At 46.3% G+C, this 19,938-nt stretch overlaps 1 protein-coding gene across 8 annotated transcripts in view; it reads left to right on the top strand.

Moving 5' to 3' along the window:
* The window catches only part of LOC115470623 (fatty acid amide hydrolase-like), a 95,211-nt gene that overhangs the window by 21,015 nt on the left and 54,258 nt on the right, over positions 1-19,938 (top strand). For 6 of the 8 annotated variants that reach the window (XM_030203933.1, XM_030203936.1, XM_030203935.1 and 3 more), the window contains exons 3-7: positions 413-450; positions 13,793-13,933; positions 18,198-18,266; positions 18,972-19,092; positions 19,418-19,510. In XM_030203933.1, the coding sequence (XP_030059793.1) occupies positions 413-450; positions 13,793-13,933; positions 18,198-18,266; positions 18,972-19,092; positions 19,418-19,510 (462 nt within the window). The remainder of the gene's footprint in view (positions 1-412; positions 451-13,792; positions 13,934-18,197; positions 18,267-18,971; positions 19,093-19,417; positions 19,511-19,938) is intronic. The other 2 variants (XM_030203939.1, XM_030203938.1) reach the window with 2 other exon arrangements.

Raw genomic sequence — 19,938 nt, 5'->3', positions numbered from 1 at the left:
TCTCCTTACTTTACTGCGGTAACTGTAATGGTGCTTTCTGCTTCCTTACAATCTGTTTTCCACAATAAATCATTCTGGGAATAAGGATAATAAATATCCACAAAGCAAGGGAATCAAAGTCTTTGACTTTGATTCTTGGTTTGTAGATATTGTGTATATTGGATACCGGAGGGGTTTTGTGATTTGGGAATAAGGATAGTGCATGGCATGTATTTCATGTTTACCAGTGGGGGTTCAAAAGGTATAAAAATTATTTTGGCCTTTTCCCCAATTCTTGGATGTGTTTTCTGTTTCTTGCACATTCATTTTAATAAAAAAAAATCACACATTAAAAGGTTAGCATGCACTACATTTTTAAAGGCACACTAATGAATGCACATCCCTACTATTTAACATTTTTGCTGTTTTCCAGGCGTTTGGACAGTTTTGTTTAATGCCGCTGTTATTAAGGTATGACCTTTTTGTTTTGTTTTGGTTCTTTATCTTCTTAGAAAGACTTTGTAGGAAGTTTATCTTTCTAGGTCTTATTGGTGGCTGTTCCACAGCTGCAACAAAAGCAGTTGAATTAAGTTGAGGATCTAGCAAGAATAGGTAACCTTTCCCTTGTTTGGACTCCCTCCCCACCCTTGTGTAAGAGACTAGGATGTTGCTCATTTCTGGGCTACTCATGGTGGTGCTTTGTGGCTGGCTCCTAGGTTTCTCATCCAACATTGTCGAGTTGCTGCTGGGCTCAGGAGAATCGAGCTCGGATCTGTTGCCTGATGGTTCAGAACACTAGTCACTGTGAGGTTGGCCCCCTCTTAACTTTAATTTGCTAGCCAGTAGGCATAACAACTCCCATCCCTCTCTGTTTTGTAGCTGGGATCCTGGCTTCTGTTACAATATCACTCCTTTGGAAACTGCTGTGCACTTCAGGCAATAGTAGATTGCTCAATAAGAGGGTGTAGACCACACACATAGAGGAGCATAATCGAACGGGGTGCCCAAGTTTTCCTGAGGGCGTCCTCGCAGGACGTCCCCGCGAAGGGGCGTGGAAACCCGTATTATCAAAACAAGATGGACATCCATTTTTCGTTTCGATAATACGGTCGGGGCACCCAAATCTCAACATTTAGATCGACCTTAGAGATGGTCGTCCCCGGTTTTTGGCCATAATGGAAACTGAGGACGCCTATCTCAAAAACGACCAAATCCAACTCATTTGGTCGTGGGAGGAGCCAGCATTCGTAGTGCACTGGTCCCCCTGATATGCCAGGACACCAACCGGGCACCCTATGGGGCACTGCAGTGGACTAACTGATGCACTAACTGAACGGAAAAAGCCCTTCCCTTACCGATCCCTTAGTGATTCGGAAAGGAACGGGCATGCATGAAGGAAATCGCATGCAAATGAGCTACTCACTGTTAGCTCATTTGCACACGATTTCCTTCCTAAGGAGGGGAAGCCAGTGCAGAGCAGCCAAGCATTATGTGTGGCTGCTCTGCGCATGCCAAAGACGGCTTCATACTTGCAAACAAGCTGCATTTATAATAGCCGTCTACAACCTTAAATAAATTGCCATCTACAACCTTAGAAAAATACAAGTCCAGGTGAAAATGTCCAAGTGCTCATCAGGGACGTCTTGTTTTTTTTTTTTTTTTTTAAGAGTATGGGTGAAGGACGTCCTTCGCTATGCCTCCGTCCCTGCAATGGCAGTTGAGGACGTCCAAAATGTGGATGTTTCTGTGAGAAGGACGTCCATGCCTCCAACACCCCCTTTATTTATTTGGATTTTGGATCACAAGTAGCAGCAGTGGGATTTGAACCGGCCACCTCTAGATTGCAAGACCAGTGCTCTAACCACTCCTCCACTCCACTCCCTTGAAATTTGGCCGTCCCTGTGTTTGTGGGGGGGGGGGGGGGCAGTTCGGGACGTCCAAAATGTTTCAAAGAAGGACGTCCACGCCTTCGCTGTGCCTCCGCTGACACATATCTCCACTCCCAGGGACCTGCATACTGCTGCGATGGACCTGAGTATGACATTTCAGGCTGGCAAAAAAAGTTTTTAAAATCTGTTTTTTTTCAGGGTGGGAGGGGGTTAGTCACCACTGGGGGAGTCAGGGGAGGTCATCTGTTAGGTACGCCTCAGTCCCGCGTTCGCTACGCCTCCGACACACTCCCGGGAACTTTGGTCGTCCCCACGACGGGAAGCAGTTGAGGATGCCCAAAATCGGCTTTCGATTATGCCGATTTGAGCGACTGTGAGAGAAGGATGCCCATCTCCCGATTTGTCAAAAGATGGGCGCCCTTCTCTTTCAAAAATAAGCTTGATAGTCTCATAAAGCTATAATTTAATTTCAGATTTGTATTCCACTTTTACATACTCCCAACCTATTCAGATTACGTTTTAATTATATAGTTATAAAAACCTTGGGACTGATTTTCAGCAAGTGGCAAACATATAATGCTTATTTTTTTTTTAAATACACAAATATTGATAATATTGGGCCTAGTGAGTTAAAATGGTCAAATTAGGGCTGTACTGAATATTTGTATTTGATTCAGCCCTGAATAGAGCCTTGAATACACTAGTTGTATTTGACCAAATTGCGATTTAAATATGAATAATCTGGGGCTCTACTGTTCTAAATCCTACTGAAATAAACACTTGATCTCCGATTTCATGTTGCTTCCTTAACGTTAAAGCTCAATACCAATTATTATTTGTTCAAATGTATTTATTTATTTTCTACCACGGGATTCGGCGTGTGCCAGAATCGGAATTAGCACTGGGCTCATGCACTACCCCAGCAGTAGTGCCGATTGGGCATGCGCTATCTGCACGTTAGGCCTCCTTTGTAAAAGGGCCCCTAAATTTGCAGATGATGCAAAACTATTCAAGGTTGTTAAAACAGATGCGGACTGTGAAAATTTGCAGGAAGACCTTAGGAAAATGGAAGACTGGGCATCCAAATGGCAGATGAAATTTAATATGGACAAATGCAAAGTGATGCACATTGGAAAGAATAATCTGAATCATAGTTACCTGATGCTAGGGTCCACCTTGGGGGTCAGCACCCAAGAAAAAGATCTAGGTGTCCTTGTAGATAATATGCTGAAAATCGTCTGCCCAGTGGCGGCAGCCAAAAAAGCAAACAGGATGCTAGGAATTATTGGGAAAGGGATGGTGAATAACACCGAAAATACTGTAATGCTTCTGTATCTCTCCATGGTGCAACCTCACCTTGAGTATTGTATTCAGTTCTGGTTGCTATATCTCAAAAAAGATTTAGCAGAATTAGAAAAGGCTCAAAAAAGAGTGACCAAAATGGTAAAGGGAATGGAACTTCTCTTATATGAGGAAAGGCTAAAGAGGTTAGGGCTCTTCAGCTTGGAAAAGAGACGGATGAGGGGAGATATGATTGAGGTCTACAAAATCCTGAGTGATGTAGAACAAGTAGAAGTAAATTGATTTGTTTACTCATTCCAAAAGTACAAAGACTAGGGGACACTCAAGGATGTTACATGGAAATACTTTTAAAACAAATATGAAATATTTTTTTACTCAGCAAATAGCTCTGGAACTCTGCTGGGAATGTAGTAACAGCAGTTAACAGCAGTTAGCGTATCTGGGTTTAAAAAAAGGTTTGGACAAATTCCTGGAGGAAAAATATATAGTCTGCTATTGACACACACATAGGGAAGCTACTGCTTGCGCTAGGATTGGTAGCATGGAATGTCACAATTTGGGTTTCTGCCATGTACTTATGATCTACTGTTGGAAACAGGATACTGTCTAGATGGACTATTGGCAAATGACCATTGAATGAAACGTGGGCAGTAAATTGAGACCCCATTTAAATGAAGAAGAGGTTGATAATTCAAGATTGTTTTTGCAAGAGATGGTTTAGGAAATGAGGCCCGTTTCTCAAATGTTCTAAGCAGTGGCGTAGCCACAGGTGGGCCTGGGTGGGCCAGGGCCCACCCACTTAGGGCTCAGGACCATCCAACAGTAGTACTTGGTAATGAAAACGCTGCTCGCCACAATACTGGCACCTTCGCATGCTCAGTTTTCAGCGCATGCCTGCTGCAGACTACCAAGGTGGAGACTAGAGAGAAGAATTTTCCCACCAGCTGAGATTTTTTTTGATGTGGGGGTGGGGGAGAGAACATTTGGTGCCCACCCACTTCTTGCCTAGGCCCACCCAAAATCTGCTGTCTGGCTACGCCCCTGAGTTAGTTCCTGACTTTGTTACTGTGCTGGCATGACAGTGCACACTAATTCATACACTAACTGCATGCCCTATTAAGGCAGGGAATAGGTATGAATTATGCATTGTAGTTAAGCACACGGTACTTTACCAGATGCTGTCACTGTCACAGTTAGGGCGAATTCACTTACCTCCTCCACATTAACTGTGAATACACTGAATGCATGGTAAAGAAATTTCCTCTTTCGTAATGGTATTGTGATATGCTGGGAGAACCTTCAGTGGTTAGCACACAGGCTTGCACTTACCAAAGTAAGTTTTACATGCAAACTTTTACTGTGTTAAACAGGCCTACAAGTCATATATTCCTTTTTTTTCCTCTTTTGATTCTTGTATTTCTTCTTGTAATGTTAGCTTTGTTTCCCAAGTGGTTAGTTGAGAAATGCATTAAGTCAGTGGTTCTCAAACCTGGTCCTGGAGGCACCCCAGCCAGTTAGGTTTTCAGGATATCCAAGATGAATATTCGTGAGAGAGATTTGTATGCAGTGCATGCAAATCTCTTATGAATATTCATCCATGTAGGAACTGTCTGGATGTAATTGCTATTGGAATTTTGTGTGCTTCTTATATATATGAAAACTTAGTAAAAATCTGAATGGAAAAAATAGTTCATCAGCAGCAGATGAATGCAGGGACTGATAGGTTGTGCCCATCTACCAACAGGTAGAGATAGAGAACACGGAGTTCAGTACAGTCTTATAGGATGGCCAGCTCCGCCTCCAGTCAGTATGTGTCTGTCTCCAGCAGGTAGTGGACGGCTTCTCACCAGCTCCTTGATTCTTCTATAGGGATGCTCCGATTCTAGATCTTTGTAGTTCTGTTGAGCCTAGAGGTGATCGACTGTTCAATGCCATCTTTGGTGGGCATACCTGGTGGTGCTAGGTCCCTACCCCACCCCCTCACCCCGGTTTCCCAGCAGCCAGAGCCTTTCCCTCTGTGGTAGGTGCCTTCCTCACAGACTGGCAGCACCCTGAGAGGGGGGGGGGGGGGTTAAAAACATACCCACAGGACAAGCGACTGGTGGCTTGGAGGCTGCCTTCAAAGTCAGTGTGGGCTGAGGACCCTTCTTTGATGGAGACCTGGGACAGGGAGGCACTGTGGGTTAATTTGGTGTGTCCCTTTAACTTTTTGCTGACTATGGCTTTTGCGGCTTTGCGACTCAGCAGAGAATGGCAGCAAAAACTGAAGCGCTGTTCCTGTTGTAGTAAGTGGCAAGCAGGCAAGCTGTTCGACAGGCTATTCAGAGGCCTTGCCAGGAGCAGACAGTCCTCTTTCTGCCAAGTCTGTTTCTCAATCTCCCTCTCCCACCGATACAGCTCCATTTTCTTCAGCAGCCATGTTACCTGCCCTGCCCGAAACTTCAGGGGGACTTCCTGGTGCATTGCAGCTTGTTTACTCTTTCCAAAAATACTAGGATTAGGGGACTAAGAAATAAATTCAAATCAAATTAGAGAACATATTTCTTCACTCAACATGTAATTAAACTCTGGAATTCATTGCCAGAGAATTTGATAAAAGCAGTTAGCTTAGCAGGATTTAAAAAAGGTTTGGCTAATTTCCTAAAAGTCCATAAGCCATTATTAAGATGGACTTCAGAAAATCAATTGCTTCTAGGATAAGCAGTATAAAATCTGTTTTACTATTCTGGGATGATGCCCAAGTACTTGTGATCTGGATTGGCCACTGTTAATAGGATACTGGGCTTGATGGACCTTCGGTCTATCCCAGTATTTCAACGCTTATGTTCTTATGTAGTGCCCCCTGCGGCTCGGGCTGCTTAATGATGGGTTGCTGGCCCATTCTTCAGGGCTAAAATTAGGGGACCAACTGTCCCTCTTTTACAAGGAGTGGGTCAAGGTTACCATGGACCAGTAGGTCTTAGAGATTATCCGCAATGGGTACAAGGAGTTCTCCTCTCTTATTGCCTATTTTTTTTTTTCTTGGAGTCCCCATGCAGTGCCTGCACAAAACAGCAGGTGGTGGGGGTCGCTCTTTGCTCCTTACTGGTCTTGAGAGCGGTGATCCCGGTACTGGCTCACGAGACGGGAGAGGTCCACTACTCCATTTACTTTGTGGTGCCCAAGAAGGGTGGGAATGTTTCACCCTGTCCTAGACCTCAAAAGGGTAAATCAGTTGCTGAAGATCAAGCATTTTCATATGTAGACACTGCTGTCTGTCATGGTGGCGGTTCAGCCAGGGGAAGAGGCATATTTGCATATTCCAATTCAGCCTCTGTTTTGCGGTATTGAGCCGTCATTTTTAGTTTCAGGCCATGCTGTTCGATCTGGTTACAGCTTCCATAATCTTCTCCAAGGTGATGGTGGTTGTCTCAGCATATCTGCGGAAGGAGGGGATACGGGTTCTTCCCTTCCTCAGACTTGCTGATCCGGGTGGGCTTGGAGAAGGACTGTCGCAGCTCTATCTCTCGGGTGATTGCACTGTTTCAGTTCCTGGGATGGGTGATCAATTTTCCCAAGAGCCACTTGGTTCCCACCCAGACTTGGAATACCTGGAGGTGCATTTCAATACAGCTCAGGGCCGAGTGTTTGTTCTGGCGCAGCGTCTGGTCAAGCTACAAGTTTCGCTGTTTGGTGTGGATGCTGTGCCCGCGGTCATGGGACTATGTGCAGGTGCTGGGATACATGGTGGCAACCCTGGAGGTGGTGCACTGGGTGAGGGCCCACATGCACCCGTTGCAGCAGGTGGTGTTGAGCCAGTGGTCACCAGTGTTGCAGGATTACTCATGGCGTCTCCGGTGGACATGTGGGGAGCAGTATGGGAAAGTGGCTTCTTCCCTCCAGCCTGAGGAAGGGCATGTTGTTGGTGTCTCCTCAATAGATTGTGGTGGTGATGGATGCCAGCTAGACAGGCCGGGGAGCTCATTGTCTGCTGTACTGTGCGTGGGGTCTCTGGAACCTGATGGAGGTGCAGAGGTTGATCAGTTGCCTAGAGCTTCGGGCAGTGTTGCAGGCTGTCCAGCTTTTTGTGAGGAATTGGAGGGCAAACTGATTCGAGTGCTCTCTGACAACACTATGGCAGTGGCCAGCATAAATTGTCAAGGGGGCATGTAGTGTTTTGACTCTGGCAGCGGAGGCATGCTGACTGTTGCAATGGACAGTGCATCATCTACTGGGCTTGTTGGTCTCCCACATTGTGGGGGCAGTCAATGTACAGGCAGACTGTCTCAGTCAGACACTTCTGACAGCTCTCAGTGGCAGCTTTCAGGGTCATCATGTGGCAATGGAGCACGTCATGATGGATCTCATGGCGACACGAGACAATGCCAAGGTCAGCAGATTCTTTAGCCAGCGACAAAAGAGTACAGGTTGGATGCTCTTCTCCAGCCCTGGATGGCGGTGGAGCCCCTATGTCTTCCCGCGTTGGCCTGTGATCAACAGAGTGCTGCACCAGATTCAGTTTCATTGGGACTTGGTTATTCTGGTGGTTCCAGACTGGCCCGGCATCCATGGTATGCGGATCTGATTTGGATCCTAGTTGCCGAGCCGCTCTGCCTCTGTCTCCCGCCCTGCTGGTCCAAAGACCAGTACAGATGGAGGATGTCTCTTGCTTTGGTCTTACAGCCTGGCCCTCGAGAGGTCCCTTTTGAGGCAGAAGGGCTACTTGGATGCAGTGACCACTTCAACTTATGCTTGGGTTTGGCAGACTTTCGAGGCCAACTTGCTGGAGGCCACATCTTTCCCTATATTCCTCCGAGGGAACTCCGTTCACTGGGTAAATCTCTCGTATCTGCACCCTTCTCCTCCACTGCTAACTCCAGACTCCGTTCCTTTTATCTTGCTGCACCTTATGCCTGGAATAGACTTCCTGAGCTGGTACGTCAAGCTCCATCTCTGGCCGTCTTTAAATCTAAGCTAAAAGCTCACCTTTTTGATGCTGCTTTTAACTCCTAACTCTTGTTCACTTGTTCAGAACCCTTATTTTATCATCCTCACTTTAATATTCCCTTATCTCTTGTTTGTCCTGTTTGTCCTAATTAGATTGTAAGCTCTGTTGAGCAGGGACTGTCTCTTCATGTTCAAGTGTACAGCGCTGTGTACGTCTAGTAGCCCTATAGAAATGATAAGTAGTAATAGTATCTCTGCCACAGATGTCTTTTCTGTAGAATGGTTTTCGGAAGGGCTTGGCCTACAATTCCCTGTGGGTACAGGTTGCGGCCTTGGCTTGCTACAGGGGCTGCATCTCACATACTTCGTTGGTGGCGCATCCGGATGTTGTGCAGTTCTTGTGAGGGGCTAGTCTTAAGCTGCCCCTCAGGCGTCCTTGCCTAGAGTGGAACTTGAACCTGGTGCTTCGAGCATTGCAGGGAGCGCTGTTTGAGCCGTTGTGGAAGGCCTCGGAGAAGGATATCACTCCTAAGGCCATCTTCCATGCGGCAATATCTTCAGTTTGTGTGTCTGAACTGCAGGATCTGTCCTGTAGGGATCTCTTTCTCCGGTTCTCAGAATCAGGGGTGACTCTTCAGACAGTTCCCTCCTTTTTGTTGAAGGTTGTGTTGGTGTTTCATCTCAATCAGCCCATTTTTCTGCCCTCCTTTCGAGAAGAGGATTATCAATTGGATTTTGTGCAGCTGCGCTGTCTAGATTGTCAGAGTGCTGAGGTGCTATTGGCAGGTTACAAATGAATTTTGGTGATTGGATCATTTGTTTGTTCTGCTGTCAGCTTCCAGGAGGGGGGAGGCTGCGTCGAAGGTGACTCGTCCGCTAAATTCAGGAGGTCATTGACTCCGTGTATCTTTTGGCTGGTGTTGCAGGCTTATTCTACTCAAGCCTTGGCCACATTGAGGGCAGAGGCCCACGTTTTCACTTGAGGAAATATGTAGGGTGGCTACCTGGGCCTCCTTGCATACCTTTGCGAGGCATTATCACGTGGATGTGGTGGCACAAGTGGATTCCATGTTCAGTGCTTTGGTGAGGTCAGCGGTGTCCCAGCCTACTTAGGGACTGGTTTTTTACATCCCATTAGTCTCTAGATTCATCTGCTGCTCACACTGAGGAAGGGAAAATTTATGTCTTATCTGATAATTTTCTTTCCTTTAGTCTCAGCAGTTGAATCCAGAGGCCCGCCACTTGCTGCTGTTTGCCGTGCCTCTTGGTTCCAGGTCTCTGAACATTGGAGTTTCCTTTTTTTCAATGTTTGGGTTGGATGCAGTCCTTGTCTGTTGGTTCTGCTGCTGCTTCTGTGAGGAAGGTTTTTGGATTAGAGTTTTCTTCCTTCTGCTCGGATGCGACACATACTGACTGGAGGCGGAGTTGGTTGTCCTAAAACACTGAGGCCCAGATGCATCAACCAAACGTTAAAAAAATCTAAAACGTAAAAGTCGTTAACGAATTTTAAAAAACGAAGAATGCACCAAAAAAACAAGCCGCACATGTTCGGTGCGGTATTGTAAAGTACAATGCATCAAACTGGTGTAATCCCCGTCGTTAATTGGCCCCTAAAGCATGCGCAGAGCAGCCAAGTGTTATGCTGGCTGCTCTGCACATGCCACAAACGTCAAAACAAACAAACAAAAAACAAAACAAAACACAAACACGTTGAAAATAAAAGCGGCAAAGGCGCTCGTCAGGAGCAGCCTGTATGGACGCCCCCCCCCCCGCCCGCTGCCCGCTTCCCCCTGTATTAAATAAAAAAATCAAAACAAAAATCAAAAGTTTAGCAGCCCCGGCCCCCCTCCCTTCCTCTTTCTCTCTCTCTCTCTCTCTTTCTCCTCCCACAACTCCGCCTCCCGCCATCCTCCGCCCCGTGCCCCGCCTCCCTGAGGTCATCGCCGCCGCTCCCCCTTCCACCGGACCCTCCCTCTGCCTTACCGGGCCCGTGCAGCGCCTCTCACCTCTGCGTGAGGCGCTGCATGGGCAAGACGGGGGTGGGCCCAGGTCAGGGAAGGAGAGATGTCCTGAAGACTCGCGGCGATCAGATGTTCTTCTTGCCCGTGCAGCGCCTTCACACAGAGGTGAGAGGCGCTGCACAGGCCCGGTAAGGCGAAGGGGGGGGGGTCCGGTGGGGGGGGGAGCGGCGGCGACGACCTCAGGGAGGCGGGGCACGGGGGCTGAGGATGGCGGGAGGCGGAGCTGTGGGAGAAGGAGAAAGAGAGAGGAAGGGAGGGGGGCCGGGGCTGCTAAACTTTTGATTTTTGTTTTGATTTTTTATTTAATACAGGGGGAAGCAGGGAGCAGTAGCGACCTCGGGCGGGGGAACAGGGCCGTCTATACAGGACGCTCCTGACGAGCGCCTTTGCCCCCTCCAGATCCTTTTTTGCGTTTTGGTTTGATTTTCTTTTTTATGCAGGGGGAAGCGGGGAGCCACGTGTTTGTGTGGGTTATTTATATTTTCAAACGTCCCAGCTTGGATTTTTATGCTGCTGGGAGAAGCGGGGAGCAGTATCTGTATGACAGCTCAGGCCTTAAAGACAGCTCTGACTTCACGTTAAATATTTCAATGTAAATGATTCGGTGCAATCGTCGGTATGGTTAGTGCATCCTGAATTGTCCACATTGCAATTGTAAGTGACTCGTTTGCATTTCGTTTTTGTTAGCTGCTAGCGTCGTCGGAAAATGGCCTTTAATGCATGCTACGGTTGAAAATTTCTTCGTTAAAGGGTCGTTAAAGTTTAGTCCATCTGGGCCTGAGTTCAGTACAGTTCTCTGTCTCTACCTGCTGGTAAATAGGCACAACCCATCGGTCTCTGGATTCATCTGCTGCAACTAAAGGAAAGAAAATTCAGGTAAGACATAATTTATTGGGGGTTTTTTCTTGGTATGTTTATTTTATTTATCTATCAAATTTATATCCTGCTTATCCAGCTCATCTAACGGATTACAACTAACACTCATAAAACCAAAAAAAAAAAAAAAAATAATAATGTTTTTTTTTTAAACGTGTAACTATTACTCTAAAATATAGAGGAGGACCCCTTAATTAATTTTTTTCCAAAATAGCTTTTATTGGAATGCAAGAAAAAAAAAAATTACAAATACACTCTGTAAATCAGAACAGTCCCACAGCTCCCCCCACCGAACCCCAGGACAGCAGTGGTATCAGAAGAATAAACCCGGGAGACATCCAGTGATCCCTTTTTAGCTGTCTCACTCGATGCTGAAAAGGCGTTCAATAGAATTGAATGGAATTACCTATTTCAGGTAATGAAATGGTTTAACTTCTGCCCTCAATTCATTAAAATGGTTCAGCTTCTTTATAATAATCCCCTAACTGCAATTGCAGTGAATGGTACACTTTCCCAATTGTTAAATCTTAAACGAGATACCAAACAAGGCTGCCCACTATCCCTACGCCTTTTTAATATTGCCCTTGAGCCTCTCACTCTTGCTATTAGAGCAAAGTCCAACAGTTTCCTCTGGGAAGGAAATGTATAAACCATTTATTTATGCTGATGACATTTTAGTCTACACTACACCAGACTCTTCCAGTATTGCTGGAAGTTATAAACTCATTTAAGAACATAAATATTGCCATACTGGGACAGACCGAAGGTCCATCAATCCCAGCATCCTGTTTCCAACAGGGCCAATCCAGGTTACAAGTACCTGGCAAGATCCCAAAACAGTACAATACATTTTATGCTGCTTATCCTAGAAATAAGCAGTGGATTTTGCCCAAGTCCATTTTAATAATGGCTTTTGGACTTTTCTTTTAGGAAGTTATCCAAACCTTTTTTAAACCCTGCTAAGCTAACTGCTTTTAGTACATTCTCTGGCAACAAATTCGAGTTTAATTACATGTTGAGTAAAGAAATATTTTCTCCACTTCGTTTTAAATTTACTACTTTGTAACTTCATCGCATGCCCCCTAGTCCTAGTATTTTTGGAAAGCGTAAACAGACGCGTCACGTCTACACGTTCAACTCCACTCATTATTTTATAGACCTCTATCGTATCTCCCCTCAGTCGCCTTTTCTCCAAGCTGAAGAGCCCTAGCCAGTTTAGCCTTTCCTCATAGGGAAGTCGTCCCATCCCCTTTATCATTTTCGTCGCACTTCTCTGCACCTTTTCCACTATATCTTTTTAGAGATGCGGCGACCAGAATTGAACACAATATTCGAGGTGCGGTCACACCATGGAGTGATACAAAGGCATTATAACATCCTCATTTTTGTTTTCCATTCCTTTCCTAATAATACCTAACATTGTATTTGCTTTCTTAGCCATCATCGCACACTGAGCAGAGGGTTTCAACGTATCGTCAACGATAGCGCCTAGATCCCTTTCCTGGTCAGTGACTCCTAACATAGAACTTTGTATTGTGTAGCTGTGGTTCGGGTTCCTCTTTCCCACATGCATCACTTTGCACTTGCTCACATTAAGTGTCATCGGCTATTTGAATGCCAAGTCTCGTAAGGTCATCTTGTAATTTTTCACAATCCTCTTGTGATTTAACAACTTTGAATAACTTTGTGTCGTCAGCAAATTTAATTACCTCACTAGTTACTCCCATCTCTAGATCATTTATAAATATGTTAAAAAGCAGCGGTCCCAGCACAGACCCCTGCGGAACCCCATTATCTACCCTTCTCCATTGAGAATAATGACCATTTAACACTATTGTCTGTTTTCTATCTTTTTAACCAGTTTTTAATCCACAATAGAACACTAGCTCCTATCCCATGACTGTCCAGTTTTCTCAGGAGTCTTTCATGAGGTACTTTGTCAAATGCCTTTTGAAAATCCAGATACACAATATTAACTGGCTTACCTTTATCCACGTTTGTTCACCCCTTCAAAGAAATGTAATTCGCCCTTCTCCCAAAGTTGTCCAAGGGTATGCGAGCCATTGCAAGCCCATCATTTATAAATTCTAAGCCCTGGACCAAAGGAAGGAGCAAATTGTACAGCTGTTAGGGATGCCTCCTTTCTGGAAAGAACTTCCCATGAATCTGACACCAAGTATGTAGGGAATAACTAAATTCCAGAGGAGTCACCTGAATTATATGCAAAATATCTTCAGGAACCAGGGAATGGCCCATAAAAGGAGTGGAGCCCAGCCATTCCTATTCCCAATGAGTCAATTTCTTTGAACTGCCCTGCAGCCAGTTGGACACAATTCGCAATTGTGCTGCTTTAAAATATAGCTCAAATTTGGGTACCCCCTTTAAGTTTCAGTTGATATAGCATTGCCCGACCCACCTTAGAAGGGCGCTTGAATCATGTGGTGGTTAAAATTCTGAGGGCTATTTTGTATAAAAGCTATGGACCATAGTAGGTGCCATAGATGTGTTCAGAGAAGGAGGTAATTTATGTTGAGTATAATATCACCTCTAATCATTTTGAAAATTTGGCTCCTATGCTGGGGGCCTGAATGCTGGTCCTTTCAGCTGTAATTACCTCTATAATAAAGTTGTCTCTCTGAGGACATGTGTAGTCTCCACAAGAAGAATTATATTTATTTTGGGGTTTTGTTTTGGGTTTTTTTTTCCCTTTCCCCTTTTGAGTTTTTTTTAGGGTCAGCAGAGCAAATGGCTTGTTTTGCAGGTGTGTAGAATTACCTTCTGCTCACCTCTCCACTGCAGATTGAATCACTTTGATCTCCTGCGTACTCTGTCCATTCCCGAGGATCCCATCTTTCTCCCAGTCGTCCCTCCTGAGGAAAGGAAGGGGGACTCGGAGCAAAAGCCTCCATTGAAGATCCTGCAAGAGCTGATGGAGCCCAGGTCAGTGGTGGTGGTTTGTCTGGGCTGATATTTTGGTAGTGCCACTTTTTGGAAAATTGTTCAGAAACTAGGGCAGTGGATCATTAGGTTTGTCCCCTGTGGTGGTGGTTTGGGGTGTATTGATGTAGGAGTGCATGGGTGTGATCATTTTGGGTTTGGTTCTGTTGTGTAGCATCATGACTCTTTTTTACAGGGTGGATATTTGTGGATTTCTGTGTCGTAGGATGCTCCCCAGGGCCAGCTCAGCCTATGAACCAGGTGAGGCTCTGGTCCAGGGTGCCAACCCTAAAGGGCTCCAAACACCCAAGCCTATGACGTCACCCGGCCCATAGTTGAATTGCTGCTTGTTCGTACCAGGGTTGCGTCAGTTCCCACTAGCAAGTAGGAGGGGCGGGCGCCGGGCAGCTTGTCTCCTTGAGTGCTTTGCTTTCTCAGCCAGTCCTGTTCTTCCTCCTCCCTCTGCTGGACGCTGTTGCCGACGTTGACCATTGATGCTCCCTCTGCTGACTCCTCCCAGGCCCTCCGCCTTGCAGCAGCTTATAAGTGCACAGAGTATCTTGAAACCACCTATCCTGGAAGACACTGCTAGTGGATGCAACTAGCAAGGCTAGCTGGGATTGGATAACCACCAACATCCAAACCCAGCGTGCTTTGCATGGAAGAATGGGACACTGAAGCATTTAAACTGCTTCAGCGTTTACTGCGTTCTATTTTTGGCTTGCCCACTACCTCTGCTGCCTTCTGACTGACAGAACCAACTGCATGCTGCCAACTGGACCAACCGTCTCCTGCCTAGCCTGCCTGTACTGTCTTTCCCGACACCCGAACCAACAACCATCCCGCCTCTGCTGCCTGCCATCTTCTACTCTGCTAGCCCGCTGCTGCTCTGAGTGACTTGAAAGAACCGCTTTTATGGAGCAGATAAAGGAATCCGGTCTTGTTTTGAGTCCCGAGGGGGAAGGCCGGGAGGGAATGGAATGCGGAATGGTGGAAGTTGCTGTTAGGGGGGGAAGGGAGTGCAGACTTGCAGGAGATGTTGCTGTTGGGTGGGAATGGAGGGCAGAATTGTGGGAGATGTTGCTGATTGGAGGGGGGAGGGAGGACAGAATTGCAGGAGATGTTGCTGATGGGAGGGAAGGGAGGGTGGAATAGTGGGAGAGAGAGGTTTCTAGAGAGAGCTGGGCTGTGGGGGGAGCAGTTGTTGAAAGGAAAGCACATTCCAGGGCATTGGGGTGTCAGGAGAGAAGCTAGGAAAAGTATATATGTAGTTTTTGCAGCTCATATCCCCAGATTGGCCCCAGTGTAGGGGCGGGGCAGCAAAAGCAAAATTTGGTCCAGGTGTCACAACTGCTTGAGCCAGCTCTGATGCTCCTTTACTCACATCAGTCTGGTACATATTCCAAGATCTCTGACTCTAAATGAAACAGAGCGGAATTTGTTTTCAGCAACACACTCTTCATCTAAGAGGATCTGAATCCATTTTCTAATTATGGCGCTGTGGGGTGACCTTGAAATATTTACAGTGTGCAGTCATCCAGTTTATAACCAGCTACCTCCCTTTGTGAGGCAATGTGATATGTCCAGAGTTGCTCCATCCCTTTTCCTTACCTATTGCATATTACCATTTCCATACCCTGTATTGTGCATAAGAACTAATGTATCCCGCTGGGCGTTGCTGCAGCTGGTGGCAATGAAGAAAAATCCTCCCCATGGGTTTTATGTTTCTTGGCTTTTGATCACCAATAAATGGACAGCTTTGTGGGTACATTAGGATGGTGGGTGATAAATACTTTTCCATTATGTAGCTTCCCACTATTCCAGAACCTGTGGGATAGTTGTGTTCCATCAACCAGCAGGTGGAAATAGAGAACTGAAAATTGAGCTGAGAGTCATCTCTCTTGGCATCCAGCCCAGCTCCTCAGTATTTTCTATCTCCAGCAGTGTTTCTTTTCAGCCTCTGGTTCTGAGTGTGTTGTTCCTGGTCCAGTTGGTCAGCTGGCTCTCAGTTGAGCGTTAAATATTGAGGAGCGGGACTGGATGCCAAGAGAGAGATGTCTCAGATCAGTTTTCAGTTCTTTTTCTCCACCTACTGGTTGATGGACACAACTGTCCCACAGGTTCTGGAATAGTGGGAAGGACCAATGGAAAAGAAATTATCAGGTAAGACCTAGTTTCTCTTTTGCCTGCTTTAGATGAGTGTCCTTGCTTCTCCTCAGCCTAAGGATGCTGCAGCTTATAGCTGCCAGAGGCAGAGGGTATCCTACCCATTTTGAAAGTTATACTTCAGCCTGAAGATGGTCACTGCAGTGACTGGGCTAGATGGGAGAGAGAATAAATGTGGGGTGGGGGAGTTTGCAATAATGTGTAGATGTGAAGGAAGACTTATGTCACCATATGTGTGATAGAGGTTACCACAGTGGGCCAAAAACTAGGGAAACCAAATCTTTTTTTCTGCCCCTGACACTTGTGATCTTGGGTTGGTCACTTTGAGGGGCGTAATTGAACGGGGGCACCCATCTATAAGGGTGCCCATCTCTAAGGACGGCCCTGTAAAGGGGCGTCCCCAACCGTATTATTGAAACAAGATGGGCAGACATCTTTTGTTTCGATAATACGGTCGGGGACGGCCAAATCTCAACATTTGGGTCTACCTTAGAGATGGCCGGCATTGGTTTTCGCCGATAATGGAAACTAAGGACGCCCATCTCAAAACCGGCCAAATCCAAGCCATTTGGTCGTGGGAGAAGCCAGCATTTGTAGTGCACTGGTCCCCCTCACATGACAGGACACCAACCGGGCACCCTAGGGGGCACTGCAGTGGACTTCACAAATTGCTCCCAGGTGCATAGCTCCCTTACCTTGTGTGCTGAGCCCCCCAAAACCCACTACCCACAACTGTACAACACTACCATAGCCCTTAAAGGGTAACGTGGGGCACCTAGATGTGGGTACAGTGGGTTTCAGGTGGGTTTTGGAGGGCTCCCATTTACCACCACAAGTGTAACAGGTAGGGGGGGGTGGGCCTGGGTCCGCCTGCCTGAAGTGCACTGCAGTACCCACTAAAAACTGTTCCAGGGACCTGCGTAGTGCTGTGATGGAGCTGGGTATGACATTTGAGGCTGGCATAGAGGCTGGCAAAAAAATGTTTTTTAATTTGTTTTTTTGAGTGGGAGGGGGTTGGTGACCACTGGGGGGGGGAGTAAGGGGAGGTGATCCCCGAGTTCCTCCGGTGGTCATCTGGTCAGTTCGGGCACCGTTTCAAGGCTTGGTCGTGAACAAAAAGGGACCAAGTAAAGTCAGCCATATGCTCGTCAGGGACGCCCTTCTTTTTTCTATTATCAGCCGAGGACGGCCATCTCTAAACCACGCCCCGTCCCGCCTTCGGTACAGTGCCAACACGCCCCCTTGAACTTTGGCCATCCCTGCGACGGAATGCAGTTGAGGACGGCCAAAATCAGCTTTCGATTATGCCGATTTGGCCGCACCTGAGATAAGAGCACCCATCTCCCGATTTGTGTCGGAAGATGGGCGCCCTTCTCTTTCGAAAATGAGCTGGTTTATCTCCCATTGTCTCATATATCCACTTAGAGGGAAATTCTACAAACTGGCATGTCAGTCTAGACACCCCAGTGCTGTGTGTGTAGCGCCAATTCTGTAATGGCATCTTGGCACCAAGATTCTGCTATAGAATACTAGCATAAGGTTGGCACTGGCACACCCATGTATGGCAAGAGTTAGCTGGCGAGCCAGCTGATGCACATAGTTCATAACATTCTATAGACTAGATATGTATCGGAGACACACCCATCGCCTACCCACGCCCCCACCCCCTGTGTTGGCCACTATTGCAATTAGTGTTACCTTTATAGAATAGTGCCTGGGTGACATAGGCCCTTACCTGTCAACTAAGGGCATCTTTGACATGCTTAAGTGGCACCTATGCCTAAGCATCAGCTTGTAGAATTGCTCCCTTAGACTGTAAGTTGTTTAGGACAGGAATGCACTGTGCTTGAATATTTAGCATGGAACAGTGCTGCTTTTAAATATTATTGTAAGTACCAAGGGGAAGGAAACTGCCAGACCAACCCAAAAAAGAGAAAAAAGCTTAGGTAACCTTGCAATGTGTTGTTCTTAGCACATCCACCGTGACCTGATGTGACAGAGCTACTATCTGAAGAGAAGCAGGGAGCAGTCTGCTGCTTCAGCCTTTCCAGGTTGTTTGGGTTTTGTTTTTGCTTTTTTTAAAATGTCCTCTTATTTGCAGGGACAGTCCACCTCCAGCTCCTGCTGGTTTCCGCTTCAATGGGATTCGTGACTATGCAGATTCCTACCGGTAAGCAGGAACGTAGATGTGTTTGTTTTGGGGTTTATGGTAGAGTAGTAGAGGGGTGGGGTGGGTGAGATATAGAGTTAGTGGGGGCAGTTTGGATAAAAGACCCACCCAAAAACAATAGAGAAGAAAACTCAAATAGCCCCCCACCCCCTAAAGTGCCCTTTTTTTGTAATATCCTGAGAGTTTGGCCTTCTGTCTGTTTCCAGAGAAACACTGCCGCTGAAGCTACCTTTTTCTCCCTGTTTAGCAAGCTTTGGCATGCCATTTAGAGGCATATTTTCAAAGCACTTAGCCTTCCAAAGTTTCATAGGTTTCTATGGAACTTTGGAAGGCTAAGTGCTTTGAAAATATGCCTCTTAGTCTCCTTTGCTGGCCTGGATTTTGGCTTCTGCATATTCTTTCATTATCGGCAGTTCCTAAAGAAGGATCTTGAGGTTCTAGAACAGTTCTAAGTATTAGAACTGTTCTAGACCCTCACCCCCTATCTCTGTTTATTTCCCCCTTTGTCATTTGAAAACATGTTGATCCCATTATCTTGGAACTGATTATTGGTTGTAAGGTCCTCAAGTGTCTTTCCACCAGTACTTGTGTTAACTGAAGTGAATGCCTTGGTGTGCAGCATTCTGTGGGAGGGAATGATGACTATATTTAAAGTCTGGTTCTGCAGAGGATCTCATGCAGGGCCTGGTTCTTTCTTTACTGTAGGTCGGGCAGGCTGACCCCATCCCAGGTTGCCCAGAACATCATCCATGCTCTGGAAGATAGTGAGAAGTCCAACCCTCCTCTCCGAACAATTGTACAGTGGAATAGAGACCACATACTGAGGGTACGATTTACACAGCCAGGTGTTAGCAGCCCAGGTCTATTCCTGGTGTTCTAGACCAGGACCTCCACGAGGTGGGACAGAAATCTGACACACAGGCTGTGCTGAGATGCTCTGATCTGGTGTCTTGACAGGTTTGCTGTATGATGGATGCGTATTTTAAGAATGAGAAAATTAATGTTTTGTCCTACTGTGTTGGCATGAGCCAGAAGGAGAGATGGCACACCTGAATTACCAGTGACACAAGCACTTGATGCTACTGTTGTGATTGTGTGCAGTTGCTACATTGTTAGAGTGTACTATCTTGTGTTGTCTTTTGTTTTTTCAGATGGCAGAGGCCTCAACAGCTCGTTACAGGAATAAGACGCCCCTCTCGTTGCTGGATGGGATTCCTGTCTGTCTAAAGGAGGAGATCAAAGTGGTACGCTTTCCTCAGGCTGGCTGATGAGTTAAGAGTTTTTGAACTGAGCCAGATGCAGCCCTCTAGTGAATCCATTGGGCAACAGCCACTTTGCCTGGCAGGCGTGCATACAAATAGGTGAACACAGATATACTCAGAGAAGCATGCAAATACTGCATGTACACAATATATTGAATTTTGGACATATTGCACTTGACACCAATGTTCCCTCCAGTTTGTTTGTTTTTTTTTACTACTGAGCAGATGAATTAACATCATGAGCAGCATAAAAAAATCTCTAGTGCAGGACTGTGGGGTGGATGAGAGAGAGGGATGCCGCCTCCGCCTCCCTTGATCCGGCATCTCTCACTCCACTACCATCCTTTTGCCTTCAATTCAGTTTCTCCCTCTCAAAGCCTCCCCCCCCCCCCCCCAGTCTTATCTTCAGT

The sequence above is a fragment of the Microcaecilia unicolor genome, chromosome 5 (genome assembly GCF_901765095.1).
Source record: "Microcaecilia unicolor chromosome 5, aMicUni1.1, whole genome shotgun sequence".
NCBI lineage: Eukaryota > Metazoa > Chordata > Amphibia > Gymnophiona > Siphonopidae > Microcaecilia > Microcaecilia unicolor.
The sequence above is the reverse complement of the archived record's forward strand: the minus strand, read 5'-3'. Positions and strand labels throughout refer to the sequence as shown.